We start from the raw sequence: 12,458 nt of genomic DNA, 5'->3' as shown, positions 1-12,458 counted from the left end.
AATACGATCTAGATCTGTTCCGAAAGTTCTTACTACGTTCGACGGCTTCGACCGAGACCCATTCCGACACGAACGAGAGTCTCTAGGCACGCCCGGCTATTGATGATGAGGTCCTCGTCCCATTTCACAGCACCCTTCTCGAACAGGACCACGAGTGTGGAACCACCTAATGTTGACAGGCAGTCAGTACCCACATGCGACAGTCAGTTGAACATGCATACCGAAGGCGAAGTAGCCAAGCTCTTGGCCCCGCTTCACCTGCTGTCCTTCGGCGACAGTCGTCTTGATGCTTCCCACCATCATCGCACCAATGCATACGGCCATGACACGGCCAACTGCGGGCTGTCGATGGGTACTATCTTGCGCGCGTTTTCGCCGTACACGTCCAGCGCGTACGAATCGCTTGCGGCTTTTGCATATGCTCTCAGATCCATTCCAACAAGGGCATCGAGGACCATGGACTCACGTTCACAGTGTAATACTCGCCCGATATGTATGACATCGGACCCACGGTACCGTCCACGGGCGAGTGGAATCGATGGTAGTCTTGCGGCGCGAGCCGGAAGATACACAACGCGCCGCCGACATACCTCTCTGCCTCGGCGGTATTGCTCACCCAGCAACCGTGCGACGGTGAATTCCGTCCCTTGATCCATAGCCGAGTCGCCTCGGCCACCGTCTCGAACACCATGAGACGACAGTCGGCGCCTGAGACGAGACGAGACGAATTATCGGGCTCTTCGATAGGCCGCGCGGTGGGCTTCAGTTTGCTGTTCGGCAGGACTATGGTCAGCGGGATCAGAGCCAGACAGACGATATCTTACCGGTAGAAGAACTGGTTGAATGTCTCTGCACACACGTGTATAGAGACAAGTCAGAAGATTGGCACACATACGAATAGAATGACAAAAGACATACTAAAGGAGTCCAGCGGATCGAGTATCTCATTGACGTTCAAATTATGGAAGGCGATGAACGTAGGGATATCTCGCGCCGACTCAGGAGAGTCATACTTCAACCCCTGCTTGAGCGACATCGACTTCAAAAGCCGCCGCGCTGTACGAGAGTTCTATCTCAGTCACATCGTTAGGAGTGTAAAGGGTATTCGCACCTCGTGCACCCTCCATACGACTCTTCCAGCCCTACATGTCCTGATATTGGTGACAAGACATTGCATGCAGCAAAGCAACACACCTTATACAAGAGACGGATACCGAGCCGTACGTAGACCTGCATCTTCTCCTCTTCGAGTTGTCCAGTCAGCCGATTCTGCACGATAATATTCGCCGAGTTCTGTGCACCCGGAACCATCGAATTAGTCGAGGCTTGGCGAGAAGAACAACCCGTCTCACCGCCCCAAGCTTGTAGTTCCCGCTGGAGACCTTAGAGATCACCTTGGTGTACCACTTGCGCTGCGCCTGGCTCGCGGTCACGAAGTTGCCGACCATGATCCTGTCGACGGTACTCCAGTCTTGACTCGCGCACGTCGCGATGTGCGTGACGATGTCCACCTCCGCCTTCGAGTTCAGCCTTGGCCGATGGCACAGCGGGCACGCCTTGATGTTAATGACACGTTCGTGCAGGTCCTCACCCGCTTTGCCCGACGAGACGTCCGAACCGGACGGTGACGACCCGCCGCTGGGCGACGAGGATTCCTCGGGGTCTGAGTACGAGCCCTGTCGCGCGAACGTCACGCGCTGCGCCTGGACGGACGAGTCTGACCTCGAGCTCGGGAGGGAGGCAGCCGCCGACAGGGACTGTTGCATCGGCTCGGTGGTGTACGTTGGAGGTGCTGCCGGCTTCTGCACCAAGTCCGGGTCCGAGCTCCCTTCCTTCGGCATGCCCAGCCGATTGAACGGCGGACCTGAGAAGTCGAGTTTGTCGAGGTTCAGAGTGAGCTGGTGCTCGAATCCGCCGCTGGTGGCAGCGGGCGTGACGGGTGCACTCGTGTCGAACGCAGTCTCTTCCGGGTCGATGAGCTTTTTCTCGGAGCGCGGCCGACAAAGCTCCGTCTCAAGACACTGGATGGCCTCGTCGATGGTCAGTGTATCTTCACGGGGTCGTTTGTTGAAACGGGTAAAGAACGAGTCTACGGTATCCTTCGAAAGAGTGGACCCAAGCGAGTCGAGCATCGAGGACACTTCGATGTGAGAGATCGTGCCGGTGTCGTCCGTGTCGTACTGCTTCAAGTACTGCCGCCAGAAGCGCTGCCGGAGCGCGTCGTACGGCTGGTACTTGGCGCGGATCGTCAGAATGGGCTTGTGCCGCGCTTCCCATGGCATCTCCTTTGCCGTCGACAGCGGGAGTTTGAACTCTTGCATGGCGTGGCTGCCGTCGACGTCTTCAGGGTACAGACCGGTCGCCTCGTCCTTCTGCGGGGCGTTCGCGAGCAGTTCCGACACGTTGAAGCTCGCGTCGCCGACGTGGTCGTTAGAAGAGAGCTTGTCCCAATCGAGGACTGTCAGCTGAACCTTGAACGCGGTTTCGTATCGCCGGACGTGGAAGAGCAGCTTCTCGTCCCAGGTCGGGTTGAGCGAGTGTCGAATCACGCGTGTGCGAAAGACCTTCTTCCCGAAGGAGATCACGACGAAAGGATCCATGTCCCATCCCGTGCGCGTCACTGCAAGTGGCTCATACATTCAACGTGGTTCACTACATAGCATGAAGCTCACTCACTGTTCTTCAATCGCGGAAGGTCCGCCGCCCTCTGAATCTCAAGCATGACGATACCGATGATGTCGTTCGCAGCCGAGAAGTTGAAGTCCGTCTTCTTGTTGCCAATCCCGCCCCAGCTCTTCCGGAACTTGGCACGCGACGCCATGCCAGGGCGCGGAGAGGCAGGCGTGGGCGTCCCCAAGCCGGAGCTAGGACCAGGGCTCGAAACGGCGGGAGACTGCGGCGGTGACGGGCGGGATGGGCTCGCGCTGGGCGTTGTTGGCGACTCAAGCTGTGGCTTGGCAGAGTTGGACCGCCGGGGAAATATCCTCGGGATGTTCTTGAAGGACGGCGTGCTCGGACGTGCTGGCCTAGGCGTCTTCACGCTTGATGGCGTTAATGGCCCTGTCGCGGTGGGCGTCGTGGGCGTCTCCAGGGTGGGCGAAGGAGGAAGCGTGAGCGTGAGGCCGGGTGGAGGTGGCGGGACATAGAGGTGCGCGAGCGGCGGGGTGTACGGTTGCGTGACATCTTCGTCCTCCTCGTCACTGCTCTCCCCCTCGTCAGAGGTGAGGCCGTCATCTTGGTATTCCGGGCCAATCTGGTTCGAGCGGATGGTACCGATACCCTCCGTCTGTGCACGGTGTCAGTGTCGCACGCAACATCATACGTCTTGCGACATACCGGAGGAGCAGATACAAGGCTTGGTCTTGACCGCTTAACAAGCTCTGAGAAGATGTCGCTGTAGTCTTGCGCACCACCACGATCGGTTGGTGATACGAAACCGAGCTTGAACTGAATGGTACCGGCGGCAGCCACAGATGTTCGCGTTGACACGACCGGAGCGGATATTGGCTGCAGAGGCGACGCATTGAGCTCACTGAGAATAGACGGACTTCTGCCAAAAGTGGAAACTGAACGTTGTGTAGTTCGCGTTATATCCGCGCACTGCCACTCGTGTGCAAGCGCATGTCAAACAAACTCGTAACGGGCTCGTCCATTCTGCAAACGTGGTCGCACGCCTCTAACAGACTGGATCGTCCCGCACGCTGGGCGACATAGCAGCGGTGTGTGCACGGTAGGTACATACCCTCAAGTCCTGCTGTTCGCCGGTCGAGCTCGGTCAGGTATAGATTGAACGTGCGTTCAGCGCGCAGGGCAGACCCTCCCCAGCTCATTGCATCTCAGCATATCGACGGAATGCTCAATGGATGTGCCAGCCATCCAGACCCCTCAAAAGGCAAGATCGACCCATACCTTGTTGTCCGGATCCTCGAACGCAAACGCATTCCCGTCCCTAAACCAGTCCTCGAGCGGGATGTTCGCCTCCCCGAGGTACTCCTTGCGGAGCATCATGTCCTTGTCCCACACGACAAACTCGACGACGCCGAGCCTGTCCGCGAGCGAGAGGTAGATCGGGAAGTCGAACGTCGCATCGGCGGGCGCGTACACGGGGTTGATCGTCTTCTTCACGACGGACGTGTGGTGCCTGTCCCTCAGGAGCGACACGACGACGAACCTGGCCAGCGGGAACAGCAGCGAGTCAGCACGATACACCGAGCAGGCGAGACGGACACGAGTCGCGTGCAGCCACGCTGCGGGGAGGAAGCTGCACACTCACGGGTCACTGAGGCCGCTCTTGTCCTTTGCAACGAGATCTCTGCATCCGAGGACCTGCAAACGGAGGAGGGCGACGGGGAGCTCGCCGGCGACTGGGGAGAAGGTGTTCCTGCCACTGCCCCTGCCGCCGGAGACACGCGCGGGCAGACGAGCAGCGGTCTTGAGCGCACGGCCGATCTTGAGGGTGCGCTTCTTGGGTACGGTGACCATCGAACAGAACGGTGACGAGTGAGAAGGAAAGGAGAGGGAGGGTTGGGACAGACGTGCGCTGGCCGGGCGGTGTCCAGCTCGACGTTGGCGGGTGGCTATAATGAACACTTGCCTTTTCGGGCAACCGACGTCCACCATTGCCGCCGACGCCTCCCGGCTGTGGCGGTCCCCGTTCCGCCAAGCCCGTCCTCGAGCAAAACACATCCTTCGCCGCATTTTCTTTTATTTATCACGAACGACGAAAACATGGTATGATTAATGCAGGGTATGCAGCTCGCAACAGCACTGCAGCACAGAAATGAGTAGTAGTCCATTTCTACTGTCCGACAACATTACGGATGCGCGCAGGCAAGGTGTACCGTACTCTCGACCCATCGTTAACACAGCCGGTGCGAAGAAAAGAGTTCAAAGTAGTTAGTGATGGTGGTGGGGGTGAGCAGGTATAACGAAGCCCATCTTCCGTAAAGTACTGGCGACGCGATCGTGGTTCGTGACAAGCTACATCAAGGACAGACCAACGTCATATTCATGCAAGGAACGCAACGGCCGCAGCGACGCCCAGCACGGTCGCGAAGCCGGAGACGATGACGTGGCTCCCGCTCGAAGCGTCGCCGCTCGAGCCAGTCGCGGACGCACCAGCAGATGAACCGGCACGGCTGCCGCTCGAACCCGTCGCGCTCGCACCAGCAGCGGCGCCAGACCCAGACGCGGTCGGCTTTACGCCCGCGCTGTACAGGTCTGTCGACGCGAAGGTGCGGCAGTTGGACGACGCGGGCACCGTCGGCGTGTAAGGGACGGTCCAGGTGCCGGACCACGGCTGGGTCCAGGTGGTCGTCACGCCGTTGGAGACGTACTGACCGATGGGGGTCATCGAGTCTCCGTCGCAGACCTCGAAGACGTCCTTCTGCGCGGCGTTCGGGCAGTTGTAGTTGATGCCGACCTCGTCGTAGACATTGTTGCACAGACCGACGTTCGTGGGGGAAGTCTTGGCGGGGTCACAGATCATGAGGCAAAACTGGTTGCCACCAATGAACTGCTTCCACTCGACGACCTGGCTGAGCGTCTTGTTGTCGGTGTTGCTGGAGGGGTACTGGTTCGAGTAGACCATGCCACCCATAGGGTTGCCCATCTGCACGCCGCGTCAGCAGACTTCATAAACCCCATTCGATAGGTTTCACACCTCATCGGCACCATGCGGGTCGAGCTCTCCTCCGTAGTCGCTGGCGGCAAGGTTGACCTGGGTCTGGTCGAGGAAACCGACGATCATGACATAGTCGGGGGTGGTGATGTGCTGGAGACCTTTGAGGGTGCCGTCGGGCATGATACGAGTACCATGGCCCTTCTTGGCGCACCAGGACACCTCGTACGCCTCAGATTCACCAATGGTGTCGTTGGTCTTCGGAGAGGACCAGATACAGAAGTCTGCGAGGACAGTATCAAAAGGCTGGTGACGTAGAATAAGGCGCAACAAACGGACCATCAATGGTGTTAACGACGAGCGTCTGACACATGGAGTCCTGGGTCTCGGTCGTGGAGTTGCACTTGTTGTAGCCGACCTGGTTACCACGCTCGCCCCCGTAGGGCTCGACTTGGTAGGGCTGTCGACGCGTCAGTTCCCGCGACTAGCCCAGACGGCCAAGGACTCACGAGATCGGCGTAGGCATAACTCTGCGCTGCGAGAGGAGCGACCGAAGTCGAGCTCTGGGCGTTAGCACCAGAGAAAGCCGCGGCTGCGGCGAGGAGGGCAGAAAGAGTGACGGTGGTGGCAGACATTTCCTGACTAGGCGACTGGGTAATAGGTAGGGGAGAAGGGAAAAGAGACGCAGGCCCGCGAGGGAGAGGGATACGGACGAGAAGGATGAGCTGTACGTACCCTCGCCGCTCCCTCATATACCCTCCATGTGATCTTTTCGCACTCCGCCCGCCGCCCGCCGACCACTCTTGGCGGGCACCCGCCCACCGTGATTGGCTGTCGCGCCGCGTCTGGACCTGACGGGCTTGGCGAGACCATTTGCCCCCAGCCTTACCCGGTCGTGATGGTCTTCGTGCCGTGTCACAGCGTGCATACGGTGCACGTTCATACTTATTCGTACTTACACACAGCAGTAATACAGCGGCACACAAAACACAGCGAGGTGGACAACAGCAAGAATCAGAGCAGCGAGACACGCACATGGCGAGCGGTGAAGTGGAGTCGAAGCCGCACGCCCTACCTTCGCCGCTTGCCTAGCACGCCGTTTCCGCCTGCACTCGCGCAGAGCGGGCCATGCTCGAGGGCCGCATGCTCGCCGGTGTCGAGCTCGATGCCCAAGTCGTCCGCGAGCTCGGACGCCTCCTGGGGCGGGAGGGGGTCCGTCGCGAGCTGCCAGAACCTGTGTCGACCCAAAAATAGCACGCGTCAGTTCGGATCGCACGAATCTTCTGATGCTCCCCGGAACCGAACGAGATCTCCCGCCACCGGCTGATCGAAGGTGTCGCAGTGACGACAAGGGACACATCCCACAGGCGCGCGCGTGTGTACGTACGTTGTGAAGATCTTCTTCCGCCGCACCCACTCTCCTCGCCACTGCGTCCAGTCTGCGTCCAGCTGCGCGAGTTCCGTCGCAGACACCAGCAGTGTGCCAGACCGCAGCGGTGCGAGGCGCTTTCGAGCTTTGTCGGTCTACATATAGCGTGTTGTCAGTGGAGAAGAGAAAGAAGGGGAAGGGAGCCGTGGGTGGTGCGGAAACATGAACGTGGGAAGACGGTGCAGGCATGCGTCTAAGGCTTACCGCGGAAATGGCCTCCTCAAGGGAGACAGCCAACTCTGCGTCAGTGGGCGTGGCTCTCAACTTCGCTACCTCTGCGTTGGGTGCGCATGGTATGACGTCGTGTCAGTATTCATACAAGACGAGCAGGGTCGTCTTACCAGTCGAGAGCGCGCGGACTTCGGCAGCAAGGAACTTGTTCTCTTCTTCGATGTCCTTGTGGTCTTTCTCTAGGCCTGCGAGCTTCTCCGTGGATACCTCCTCCAGCTTGTCCTGGTTCGCGACGAAGAACGTCGTTTTTCCTATCAATGCACATGTCAGTTCTCGGCTCGTGCGCATACATGACGCATACATGGCCGCTACACGCGCATATACGCGCGGAAACGACACATGTCTAATCCACCCACCCTCGCGCACCGACGTGGACGCATATATGCGTCTCAAATCCTAACAATTAAGGTCTTCACCACTCACCGTACGTCTTCTGCACGAGCTCACCCTTCTCCGCAAGGGCGACAAGGATCTTCTGCGTCGCCGTCTTCGGTACGGCGCCCTTCAAGTTCGCAGAGACGTCGACCGCCCCGAAGGGTCGGTTCATCTGCGTACGTCCCACACCTTGTATGCATGTCAGCAGACGACGCAGCACGTCCACTCACCCGTCTGATGTATTCGAGTATCTTGTCCTCGGCTGTGTGTGGTACGGTGAGGCCGGGGCGCATGCACGCAGCGACGCGGGGGACGCACCCTCTTGGCCCTTGAGGACGGGTACCTTTGCTTCCGCTGCCTTTGGTTTGGAGGCCATGATCTTGTTATGCGTGGTATATCGCGAGTGGCAGTCGGTTGAGAGAGGTCGGGAGAGAGAGCGAGAGCGGGCCAGTGGCGACGCGCGGGTTACGTGATGGGGTGGCACGTGAACGCGACCTGCCCAATCGGGCGAGTCCGAACGCCGAGCGAAAGACGAAGTCGCTGAACCCCGTGGGGCTCACCAGGGGCTTACTCTACCAAGGCTCTACTCTACTGACCGCCCTCCGAGCCTCTCAACACCGCTCTATCTACGTACTACTCTACGCTACAGCTCGCAGCCGCAAACGAGAACGCGACACCCACGTCGCATGAACTAGGTCGTGCTCGGATGAGTTCAGCTGGTGCGCGTGCGCCCGACACACAACAACCCAGCCAGAACAAGCAGAGCCTGCACTACATCGTACGCTCCGGCATTGCGGGCGGGACGGCTGGCTGTGTCGTGCGTCTGTCTGCCCTCCTACGCCGTTCTCGTCCTCACATGCTCGCAGGCGAAGACAGTAGTCGCACCGCTCGACCGAGTGAAGATCCTCTTCCAAGCCTCGAACCCCGAGTTTCAAAAATATGCTGGTGGGCACCCTCCTAAATACCGTGACCTTTCGAATTAACGGACGGCTTCGCGCAGGGACATGGAGCGGTGCCTTCCGCGCCGCGTCGCAGATCTACGCGGACAACGGTGTCCGCGGCCTGCTGCAGGGGCACTCTGCGACCCTACTCCGCATATTTCCGTACGCAGCCATCAAGTTCATCGCCTATGACCAGGTCGAGCATGTGCGTCGTGCTCAGCCTTCTCCTCATACCGGCATGCTCACCTGAGCTGCGCAGATCCTGATGCCTACACGAGAATCACAGACGAATGGACGGCGCTTCGCTGCAGGCGCGATCTCCGGTGCGTACTCGTTCCCTCACGCGACCACACGCCGTATGAAACCCCTGCCCACCCCCGCCAGGGATGATCTCCGTATTCTTCACCTACCCCCTCGAGCTCATCCGCGTCCGGATGGCCTTCAGCACACGCGCGCAATCCACCCAAGTACCCCACACCTTCCACCCCTCACACTCCCCTCCCCCGCACCGCCCGTCCTTCCTCGCCGCCATGTCCCAAATCTACCACGAAGGCGCGAGCGTCCCCCCGCCGTCCGCCTCGTCCGCGTCCCCCCTCGCGCCCGTCTCCGCGAACAGCATCTTCGCCCGCCTGCCCGCCGTCAAGTTCTACCGCGGGTTCACCGTCACGCTCGTCGGGATCATCCCGTACGCCGGCACGTCCTTCCTCACCTGGGGCTTCCTCAGGTCCTCACTCGTCCCCCCGCCCGACGCGTCCCGCCCTGCGTCGGATCGCCGGCCGAGCCCGCTCGCGGACCTGACGTTCGGCGCGGTGGCGGGCGCGGTGTCGCAGACGGTGTCGTACCCGTTCGAGGTGGTGCGGCGGCGGATGCAGGTCGGGGGGCTGACGCACCCGGAGCGGTGGATGCGGTGGGGTGAGACGGTGCGGAGCATCTGGGCGACGCGCGGCTGGAAGGGGTTCTACGTCGGCCTGAGCATCGGGTACTTGAAGATCGTGCCGATGACGGCGGTGAGCTTTACGGTGTGGCAGTGGGGGAAGCGCGTGCTGGGCGTGTAGGGCGAGAGGAGGCACATTGTATTGTTATGCTGCATACTGGCATCTGTGTTTGGAATGGGCTTGCATACAAGCCATCCACTTCGCCATCGAGCGTCAGTACTCTCATGACTTCAGCAGCCTGAGGCATCTGTTGGGCGTCAATCTGCTCTGCCTGCGCCGGCCAGCGACCCGCCTCTGACTTTGCACTCACTGTGTCTAAACATCCATAGGTGGTCTGCACAGCTACTCGACATGTCTTACGAATATCTTGGGAACATGCTCATTGACAACGTCGTTACGGCAGACCTGAGATCCGTTGGCCGTTAGCCCAGTTCATCCTCGCAGGGCCCCTTTCAGCGACACGACAACTCGGTGATACATATGCTTGGGACGCTCGCACAACATCACCCAAATTGGGGACCTGACGGGTGCGTGGAACCAGCGCCGGGCGCGCCGAGCAGTGGGAGCGATGGGTTGTACTGCAGCTGCTGAGGACTTTGATGAGGCTGTCCTCGTTCATCTCACTAGGCTCGTCAGCAAGTACGACACTGCGTTTTTGATGATAAATGCATCCGCTTCCAGCTGTATATGTCTGACAACACGCGACGATTTATAATTCACCCAGGTGAGCATCCGTAGCGACTGGGCCGGACGTGTCAACGCAATGTGAGCGTCGTTCGTATCCTCCAATCACTCTCGCTATGGCGTGCAGGAGCACGTTCTACTATGTCAGGTCTAAAGGTACGTGCCATCTCTGCAGCCTACGACAATGTTTCCCATTTGCTCACTACGAGTGCTTGGGCCCCACGACCGTCATTCAGTAACGTCTGCCACGTCTGCCAAGGTGCTATCACCCCAAGCCAGCCTGGAAAGCTACGGATCCGAGGAAGAGGAGGACGAGCGTCGTGGCTCATCCCATTGTCGAGGAGCCGACCACCCTGCAGCCCGAACCGCTATCGTCTGACCCCTCGGGCGTTTGCATGGCCATCCGACCATGCTCGAATTTGACGTCCGCCCCCTTCGCAATTCACCGTCTCCTACGTCCGCCCTCCGATTACCCGCTACGTCTAAGACATGAGCTTCGCTACACACGCGTAGCAAGGCCCCTACCACGACAGTCGTTTGTTCCGCCACGCCAAGCGCTCGCCCCTGGGTGTGTCCTGCTTATCTCGGAGCCCGGGGGTGCTCGCTCCCGCCAACGCAGGCCTCTTCCATAGCGCCACGACGTTCTTCTGCGCATGATGGAATACTGAATCCTATCATATCGGTGCACGCTTCACCGGCTTCTGAGCTATGGAGAGCGCATATAATGAATGTCCGCGCCAGGCCCTTTCATCGTCTCTTCGCTACAGCCCAAGCCATGCTGATCCAGTGGCCCGTGGTCTTCTCCTTTTTGCAGCAGCACGCTCTGCTCCTCAACAGCCGACAGGGCTCCTTCAGCGTCGGGACAACCCCGGTCCCCGAGCCGGGCCCCAACGAGGTCCTCATCCGCGTCGAGGCTGCAGCGCTCAACCCCGTGGACTGGAAGATACAGGCGTACGGCGTCGTCGTGGAGACGTACCCTGCGGTGCTGGGCAGCGATATCGCCGGTGTGGTCGAGCAGGTCGGTCTCAACGTCACCTCTTTCGAGCCTGGCGACAGAGTGTGAGTAGCGGATACCGTAGCGCTGGATCACTGACGGAAGTGGGGATAGGATCACCCAGGGCGTGATTGGTATGAATGATCGTTCGGGATTTCAGCAGTATACGCTTGGGTATGAAGAGCTCACCGCGCAGGTGCAGTCATCACTTGCAATAGCCCACTAGAGCACTCGTCCTGAGCTGGGTTTTATCAGATACCGGGTTGGATGGCATTCGAAGAAGCTGCTACGATCCCTCTTGGCCTGGCTACGGCTTCATTGGGCATGTACAACGTACATAGCACTGACACGAGCGCCGGCCTACTCCCTCCCTGGGAACCTAACGGGCGAGATCGATACACGGGCAAGCCTTTCGTCGTCTTGGGCGGGTCCAGCTCAGTTGGACACTACGGTGAGCGAACGCTCGTGCCCATGCGATCGACGTGCTGATGCACACATTCTCCCAAGTCATACAACTAGCCAAGCTCTCTGGGTTCTCTCCCATCATCACCACCGCGTCTCTATACAACGCACCGTCCCTGCTAGCGCTCGGTGCCACCCATGTGTTCGACCGTCACCTCTCGCCGTCAGCGTTACGCTCAACGATCGCCGATATAACGAATGGACCTATCGGGACGATCTATGACGCCGTGTCAATTTATGAGACACAGAACCTCGCATACGACCTCCTCGCGCCCGGCGGGTGCCTCGTCTTGGTGCTGAAAGACAACGTCGAGAAGGACAAGAAGAGCGCGGACAGGCGCGTTGTGAACGTCGACGCGAGTATCAGCTACGCACATAACCGGGAGACGGGCGTCAGTCTGTACGCGGCACTCAGCACCTTGCTGGCGAACGAGGAGATCCAGGTGCGTGTTGCGTGCATGTCGCGGCTGCGTGCTGACTAGCGCTGACTCGGCTGGGGCGCACAGCCGCATCACGTCGAGGTGCTGCCGGATGGCTTGCGAGGGATACCAGAGGGCTTGAAGAGATTGCAGGCCGGAGTGAGCAACGTGAAACTCGTCGCCCAGCCACAACTGGAAGGGCGCTGGAAGTGAGCGCGTCCGCCGGCGAGCCTGCGTCACATTTTATCGCAGTGTGAGCCGCCCCAGCCAGTAGCACCTTCTAGTCCCGCGCGACCCGACTGTAACACGTAGTCGTGCTCGAGTTACTGTATCTCAGTCTGTACAGAAAACCCGTTGTCGGTGGGAGG

General features: G+C 59.6%; 5 protein-coding genes across 5 annotated transcripts; 2 read left to right on the top strand and 3 right to left on the bottom strand.

Annotated features, from left to right (window-relative positions):
• Nucleotides 1-39: 39 nt before the first annotated feature.
• B0H18DRAFT_1031464 (phosphatidylserine decarboxylase-domain-containing protein) lies at nt 40-4,687 on the bottom strand. Its single transcript, XM_048030073.1, has 12 exons — nt 4,274-4,687; nt 3,910-4,171; nt 3,337-3,507; nt 2,677-3,286; nt 1,353-2,620; nt 1,195-1,293; nt 1,112-1,142; nt 919-1,056; nt 825-849; nt 467-770; nt 397-409; nt 40-335 (listed from the first exon to the last, which is right to left on the bottom strand). Exons 1-12 carry the CDS (start codon nt 4,480-4,482, stop codon nt 184-186), a joined length of 3,282 nt encoding a protein of 1,093 aa, XP_047888874.1. The 5' UTR covers nt 4,483-4,687; the 3' UTR covers nt 40-183.
• Nucleotides 4,688-5,008: 321 nt separating this feature from the next.
• On the bottom strand, nt 5,009-6,255 carry B0H18DRAFT_882860 (uncharacterized protein; the record flags this gene model as incomplete). Its single annotated transcript, XM_048040936.1, has 4 exons — nt 5,009-5,611; nt 5,663-5,904; nt 5,960-6,080; nt 6,106-6,255. The coding sequence occupies 4 exons, from the start codon at nt 6,253-6,255 to the stop codon at nt 5,009-5,011; spliced, it is 1,116 nt and encodes a 371-aa protein (XP_047888873.1).
• Nucleotides 6,256-6,378: 123 nt separating this feature from the next.
• On the bottom strand, nt 6,379-8,244 carry B0H18DRAFT_676373 (TBPIP-domain-containing protein). Its single transcript, XM_048039123.1, has 7 exons — nt 7,974-8,244; nt 7,886-7,917; nt 7,704-7,827; nt 7,391-7,531; nt 7,254-7,324; nt 7,008-7,144; nt 6,379-6,854 (listed from the first exon to the last, which is right to left on the bottom strand). The coding sequence occupies exons 1-7, from the start codon at nt 8,029-8,031 to the stop codon at nt 6,692-6,694; spliced, it is 726 nt and encodes a 241-aa protein (XP_047888872.1). The 5' UTR covers nt 8,032-8,244; the 3' UTR covers nt 6,379-6,691.
• Nucleotides 8,138-9,936, top strand: B0H18DRAFT_676391 (mitochondrial carrier). Its single transcript, XM_048039124.1, has 5 exons — nt 8,138-8,472; nt 8,522-8,600; nt 8,656-8,801; nt 8,856-8,919; nt 8,981-9,936. The coding sequence occupies exons 1-5, from the start codon at nt 8,362-8,364 to the stop codon at nt 9,649-9,651; spliced, it is 1,071 nt and encodes a 356-aa protein (XP_047888871.1). The 5' UTR covers nt 8,138-8,361; the 3' UTR covers nt 9,652-9,936.
• Nucleotides 9,937-10,538: 602 nt separating this feature from the next.
• Nucleotides 10,539-12,455, top strand: B0H18DRAFT_1031443 (chaperonin 10-like protein). Its single transcript, XM_048030072.1, has 5 exons — nt 10,539-11,274; nt 11,324-11,405; nt 11,465-11,660; nt 11,717-12,114; nt 12,178-12,455. The coding sequence occupies exons 1-5, from the start codon at nt 10,940-10,942 to the stop codon at nt 12,301-12,303; spliced, it is 1,137 nt and encodes a 378-aa protein (XP_047888870.1). The 5' UTR covers nt 10,539-10,939; the 3' UTR covers nt 12,304-12,455.
• The last annotated feature ends 3 nt before the right edge of the window (nt 12,456-12,458 follow it).

This window comes from Fomitopsis serialis (assembly GCF_022376445.1).
Source record: "Fomitopsis serialis strain Sig1Antser10 chromosome Unknown B0H18scaffold_90, whole genome shotgun sequence".
Taxonomy (NCBI): Eukaryota; Fungi; Basidiomycota; class Agaricomycetes; order Polyporales; family Fomitopsidaceae; genus Fomitopsis; species Fomitopsis serialis.
Note: the sequence above shows the minus strand (reverse complement) of the source record. Positions and strands in the feature narration are given on the sequence as shown.

Excerpts from the sequence above, each read along its gene's own strand:
- B0H18DRAFT_1031464 (XM_048030073.1), bottom strand. The coding sequence starts at position 4,482 with ATGGTCACCGTACCCAAGAAGCGCACCCTCAAGATCGGCCGTGCGCTC. Across the intron at positions 4,172-4,273 it reads AAGAGCGGCCTCAGTGACCC|GTTCGTCGTCGTGTCGCTCC; the intron begins GTGAGTGTGCAG and ends CCCGCTGGCCAG. Across the intron at positions 771-824 it reads TTCAACCAGTTCTTCTACCG|CAAACTGAAGCCCACCGCGC; the intron begins GTAAGATATCGT and ends CCTGCCGAACAG.
- B0H18DRAFT_676373 (XM_048039123.1), bottom strand. The coding sequence starts at position 8,031 with ATGGCCTCCAAACCAAAGGCAGCGGAAGCAAAGGTACCCGTCCTCAAG. Across the intron at positions 7,918-7,973 it reads CGTCCTCAAGGGCCAAGAGG|CCGAGGACAAGATACTCGAA; the intron begins GTGCGTCCCCCG and ends TACCACACACAG. Across the intron at positions 7,828-7,885 it reads TACTCGAATACATCAGACGG|ATGAACCGACCCTTCGGGGC; the intron begins GTGAGTGGACGT and ends GGACGTACGCAG.
- B0H18DRAFT_676391 (XM_048039124.1), top strand. The coding sequence starts at position 8,362 with ATGAGTTCAGCTGGTGCGCGTGCGCCCGACACACAACAACCCAGCCAG. Across the intron at positions 8,473-8,521 it reads GCGGGACGGCTGGCTGTGTC|GCGAAGACAGTAGTCGCACC; the intron begins GTGCGTCTGTCT and ends ACATGCTCGCAG. Across the intron at positions 8,601-8,655 it reads CGAGTTTCAAAAATATGCTG|GGACATGGAGCGGTGCCTTC; the intron begins GTGGGCACCCTC and ends GGCTTCGCGCAG.
- B0H18DRAFT_1031443 (XM_048030072.1), top strand. The coding sequence starts at position 10,940 with ATGAATGTCCGCGCCAGGCCCTTTCATCGTCTCTTCGCTACAGCCCAA. Across the intron at positions 11,661-11,716 it reads CAGCTCAGTTGGACACTACG|TCATACAACTAGCCAAGCTC; the intron begins GTGAGCGAACGC and ends CATTCTCCCAAG. Across the intron at positions 12,115-12,177 it reads TGGCGAACGAGGAGATCCAG|CCGCATCACGTCGAGGTGCT; the intron begins GTGCGTGTTGCG and ends TGGGGCGCACAG.